Source organism: Crocuta crocuta, unplaced genomic scaffold, assembly GCF_008692635.1.
Source record: "Crocuta crocuta isolate KB4526 unplaced genomic scaffold, BGI_CrCroc_1.0 scaffold70, whole genome shotgun sequence".
NCBI classification, from domain to species: domain Eukaryota; kingdom Metazoa; phylum Chordata; class Mammalia; order Carnivora; family Hyaenidae; genus Crocuta; species Crocuta crocuta.
This window is the reverse complement of record NW_027528417.1, coordinates 3829114-3834631: the sequence shown is the minus strand read 5'-3', so window position 1 is coordinate 3834631 and position 5518 is coordinate 3829114. Positions and strand designations below refer to the sequence as shown.

Here is a 5518-nt window from a genome sequence, read left to right as displayed (position 1 = left end):
GACCGGGGCTGCCGCCGGGGCCGGGCCGGGCCGGGCGGGGCGCGCGCCCTTCCCGGGAGCTGTGTCGCTCGCGTGCTCCGCCCGGTTTCCCCTTTCGTTTGGACCCACTTCCCCGTCGGTGCGAGGACGGGGTGACATTAGGTGCGCCCCAGCCTCTCCGGCCTTGCAGTTTCCCCGGTGGGGATTGCCGGGAGCGCGCAGTATTGGAGGGCGCCGTGGGCTCCGGCTTGGGGCGCCCTCCCTTGCCCATTTCGGGCGCTGTGGAGCGCTCCGGAAGGGGAAAAATGGGGTCAGGAGAGGCCCCCGCGATGGAAACGTTGGACTGATTTCCTTCGAGGTGGGGTCTTTGCAAACGTCTCGGCCCCTTCTCGGCACTCCCTGCTGCCTACTTTGGGCTTGGAATTTCCGGGTCTTCAGGGTTTGGCGGTGCAGGCNTGCCTCTGCACGTTCAGCAGACCAATGGCGGTCCCTCCAAAAGTTTGGGTGGGCCGAGGCTGGGGCGTGTTTTCAGTAGAAGGTGGTAAAATTTGGGCCCATTGACTTGTAAATTGCACCCCTTGATAAAAGGCTTTCCATACCTTTCGTAGGCAGAGAAGTCATACATGTATCTAAAAACCAGGGCTGACAATTTTAAGTAGTTGCAAAACAGCTGCTGAAAATAGTGGCCTTTGGGGTTCTTGGGGAAAGAGCACCTCAAATTGAGTTNTTTTTTTTTGTTTTCTCAAGAAGGCCTGGAGGAGCCCTTGGGTGAGAGCTAGGCAGCTGTGAGAACCACTGGCCAGGGTGGGACTGGGGAACACTTCCGGGGAACAGCGGCAGAGAGAGATGAGAAGGGCAAATCTTAACCCTCTTAACCTGTACCAGGGAGGGTTGGGGGAGGGGAGAGGTCGGCACTTAACAATGAGCTTGTGGACAGGGCAGCCCCTTGGAAAAAGGAAAACTTTATCCTAATTNAAATTTTAAAATATTTATTAATTTATTTAAGAAATAACAAACCATTTTATGTTCACAAACTATATATATATATATTTTTTTTTTTTTTGAAAAATAACAGTTTTTCTCCCCAGAGATTAGGAGGAAGAGTGGCACTGGTTTTGCATTTTTGCAAATTTCTTTCACGTCTGTCAATAACGGATGATGGCCGGGTACACTCAGTCTTGCCACGTCACGTGTCACGGAGCCTTGGAAGGCTCCAGCATACACTTGTGAGAGACTGAGAATGGAAAAGGCAGTTACACAGTCTGGTGTTACCGTGGAAATCATTTTGCCTAAGTGGTCCTCCCGCGAGGGTCGCCCGGACCACACTTTGAGAACTGCTCATGTAGAATAATGTTTTTCTTATTATATTGAAAACAAGTTCCTATGCTTTGTGGGAAAACTTTATATTCAGAAAACCATAAGTAAGAAAACAGACCTGCCCATCATGGTACAATCCGCTGCGTTTGTGTTTTCATAATAAAAAGCGTAGCAACTGCTGTGTTTGAGTGGCTTGGATTCAAGGTGGGTTGGGTAGACGTGAGTGGCCTTCAGGGTTTGAATGGGGACAAGGAAACTCTAATATCCCGCAAAGCTGACGCAGGTTCCTGGTTGCAGGCGGAGCTGACCTGGAAACCTGTCCTTGGCCATTGTCCTTTCTAAGGAACTCACCTTCCAGAGCCCGCCCGCACAGAGCTGCCAGGGGACCCTCTTAGGAGCAGAGACAATGGCGACCTTCAGGCAGCTGTCCCTGGGCACGAAGGCCGCCCTGGCTGCTGGCACTGTGTTCGTGTCCATGGTTGCGTCCCGCTCCTACCTAGCCGGGAGCCTCGAGCTCCGAGCCTGGCGTTGGCTCTTCCGCCTGCAGCTCGCCCTGTTTGCCAACTCGCTCATGCTCATTGGCTCCGTCTACATCTGGCGTAGCACAGTCAGCAACCTGAGCCACTCCCCAGCCGCAGAGTCCACCTGCTTTCAGCTTTGGAAGGTGGCCGTAGTGGTGTTTCTGGCGCTGGCCCATTCCAGCTTCTTCACCATGCTCTTTTTGGTGGCCGAGGAGCCCTACCTCTTCTCCTTGGCCGCCTACTCCTGCCTGGGGGCGTACATCATCATGCTCTTCTTCCTCTGTACCCTCAGTGGCGTGGAACTGGCCTATCAGCTCTTGGCCTGGCGCCGCGGTAAGGTCACGGGCAGCCTTGACCAGACGAGGAAGCTGGCGGTCAGACCGGCCCTGGCGGTGGCAGTGACTGCGGTGCTCAGTGTGGCCGGCCTTCTGAACGCTGCCCAGCCCCCCGCGGTGAAAACCGTGCAGGTGCCCATCCATCAGCTGCCTCCCTCCATGGACGGCCTCAAGATCGTGCTCCTCTCAGACATTCACTTGGGCCCCACGGTGGGCAGGACCAAGATGGAGATGTTCGTGAGGATGGTGAACGTGCTGCAGCCAGACGTCACCGTGATCGTGGGTGACCTCTGTGACTCAGAAGCCTCCGTCCTCCGGACAGCGGTCGCTCCCTTGGGTCAGCTGCGCTCCCGCCTCGGCACCTACTTCGTCACGGGCAATCACGAGTACTACACGTCGGATGTCAGCAACTGGTTTGCACTGCTGGAGTCCCTGAACGTCAGGCCTCTTCACAACGAGAACGTGAAGATTTCCGCCAAGGGGGCCCCGCCCAGGGACGGCGAGGCTGATGACTGGATCTGCCTGGCTGGGGTGGATGATATTGAGGCAGACATCCTGCGTTACTACGGCCACGGCATGGATCTTGCCAAGGCTCTGGGGGGCTGCAGCCCGGACCACGCCACCGTCTTGCTGGCTCACCAGCCCCTGGCTGCCAAGAGAGCCCTGCAGTCGCGCCCCGATATCAACCTGATTCTCTCTGGGCACACGCACGCCGGGCAGATCTTCCCCTTGAACGTGGCAGCCTATCTCCTGAACCCCTTCTTTGCCGGCCTCTACCAAGTGGCCCAGACTACGTTCGTGTACGTCAGCCCGGGCACAGCCTACTATGGGATCCCTATGAGATTGGGCAGCAGGGCGGAGATCACGCAGCTCATCCTGCAGCGGGCCCCTTGAACCCGGCCCTGGCCTGTGTGCCTCCTCCGTGCCCTCGCCCCTCACCACCCGTCCCTCTGTCCCTCTTTAGAGCGGGTTGCCTGCTTTGCCCCCCCGCCCCCCGTGGCCTCTCCTGCCCAGCCCTGCTGATACACGCTTGGTCATGAGCCCAGGCTGGGCTCCTCTGTACATGGCCAGTTACTGAGTTCTCTGTATCTACGAGGCCCCTGAAGTCACGTAGGGAAGAACACGCGTCTCTTTTCCAGATGATATGGCGTGAAGCCCCCTCGTCGGCAGAGCTCATGGGGCTCCACTGAAACGGGGTTGCTGGAAAGGGATACCTCTAAAAGCAGAACAGCATTTTTAACCCCTCTTTAGGACTTGGGCAGCTTCCAGGGGCGCTGATCCAGAGCTTTCTGGGGAAGGGGCCGTGTTGCTGTGTAATCCAGAACAGGCAAGCGGGAGGCCCCGCCAGCTACCGGAGAAGAAGGGTTTCTTTTCCCTCTTGAGGTCAGGGTCACCTCTATTGAGGGCATCAGCCCAACCCGCTGGGACACAGGCCTCAGGTTGTTCCAGGGCCTTGAGTGATGCTATTTTACTGCCTGTGCTCCTGGGCCTTTGGGATTGGGGGGGGGGGCTGGAAAGACCCACGAGCATAGTGGTAGGGACGGAATGGTACGGGTTCTGCTGCTGAGGAGCTCAGGGGAGGTTTGCCTCCTTGTCTTCCTTCATACAACACTTGGGTGAGGTCATAAAGGACAGGCTGCTTTTCCCTATTGGAAGGTGAGGAGACCGAGGCAGAGAGAAGCAGTCATTGGGTATGTAGGAGATTCTTGGCCAGAAGCTGGGTCCTCTACCTCCTTTCCCCTGTCCGATGGTTAAGTAGCTGTACCTGTTACAAGCGAGTGCAGGACTCAAATGCGTGCAGAGAATGAACAAGGGCTTAGAACCTCGTGGTCTTCCAGAGTGGCTTGCTTGAGGCTGATTTCAATTTATCCACGACTCTCTGGGCCACAGCCTGGAAAGGGGTTGGTTTCAGCGTGGGATGTCTGTTTCACTGGGAGAAGAGTCAAGAGACTGGAGTGCTCCTTCGTCCCGCCCAGGTTTGGGTCTGTGTTTTGTGGGACACTGAGGTTTGCTCTCCTCAGGGGAAGTTGGGGGTCGCATGGGGGAGTGGCAGGGCTTAGTGCTGTCCCCCTGGGCCCCAGCCGTGGGCAGCTGGCACTGTCCTGCCTGCTGGGTGGCCTCCTCCACCACCCCTCCATCCCTCACCCCATCAGAGTTGTCCTAGGGCTCTGACCATCGGACCATAGTGCCGTGCAGCTGGGCTCTCGACCCTCGCCGTGGACCCCACGCTGTTGGCCAAGCCTCTTGTGCCAGGGGCAAGACACCCCCTTTGACCCTGAGGCAGAAGTCAGTAAGCTCTCCTCTTAGAAAAAGTTGCACTGAGAAGCTTGAGGACCTCGGCTCCACACTGACTCTTGTGATTGAGAGCCTCTCTCCACCGCCCTGCCTGGAGGGGCTCCGCTGCTGCTCATCGGTCAGGTAGCGTCCTGGCAAATGCCCTGACCTCACCGAGCCGGGGCTTCCCTCACCCTAAAGCGAGGATAATTCTACCTCAAGATCGTTTCAGGGGGATAGTAGTAAGATGTGTAAGTTACACAGGCACAGTCACACAGGACGCACTTGGTGGTGTTGGTATCTAAACATCGCACGGGGCGTGCTCGCTGCATTAGGCACAGGAGCCCGGAGGACTTAGAGGGCAGCCAGACCAGGCGAATGTGAGTGGGTAGCACGCTGCCTGCTGCTGGGGACCCGCGATCGGTGTCAAGGCAGCACCTGCTAGCGTTTGCCTGTGCTACGGTATCCCCGTGCACACTCCGCCTGGCCAGAGGGAGTTTCTCCAGCTTCCTCCTTGCCTTCCTGGCGTCTAACGGAATCCCAGGGCGTCCTGAGACCTTTCCTGTTTGCAGGCAGCGAAGATATTGACAAGGGAGCCTGCCAGGCCAATTTAAAATGGGTCTTTGAGTCGAGATTTCAGTGGTTTCCTTGTTTTGTGTTTAATCATCCTTGCAGCCGGGAACACGTTTGGAGAACACTTTATTCAGAACTGAGGAAGGGACCCTGGTCTTTCTTTTCGTACATGTTATAGATGGCGGGGTCACAGGAGAGGTGACCGTGCGCGGCAGCTCAGCTCCCACGTTCTGATTCCCTTCTCCACGGGGCCAGCATAGCTCGCCACCCCCTCCTGGCCTCCGGATGGCTGCTCTTCCAAACCCTCCCTCTTCCTTGGGACCTGACCGTAGTTTATGGATCATTCTAGTTGACTTTCCAGTTCTCTTTGGTTTGGATTTCACCAGGCTACGCTGGTTGACGCCATTTGTTTGCACCCTCCCACGAAGCTGGTGGTGGTCCGCTTGCCCACCGCGCTCGTTATTTCACTGCTTTCTCAAGTTTGGACCTTTCTCATCAGTCTTCTGAGCTTCGCGAAAT

The 5518-nt window shown here is 56.7% G+C and overlaps 1 protein-coding gene across 1 annotated transcript; it reads left to right on the top strand.

The window, feature by feature from the left end:
* Nucleotides 1–1661: 1661 nt before the first annotated feature.
* On the top strand, nucleotides 1662–3628 carry TMPPE (transmembrane protein with metallophosphoesterase domain). Its single transcript, XM_077754516.1, has one exon. It carries the CDS (start codon nucleotides 1703–1705, stop codon nucleotides 3044–3046), a length of 1344 nt encoding a protein of 447 aa, XP_077610642.1. The 5' UTR covers nucleotides 1662–1702; the 3' UTR covers nucleotides 3047–3628.
* Nucleotides 3629–5518: the final 1890 nt, after the last annotated feature.

Bases quoted from the DNA above. Each gene is read 5' to 3' on its own strand.
- TMPPE (XM_077754516.1), top strand. From the start codon at position 1,703: ATGGCGACCTTCAGGCAGCTGTCCCTGGGCACGAAGGCCGCCCTGGCT.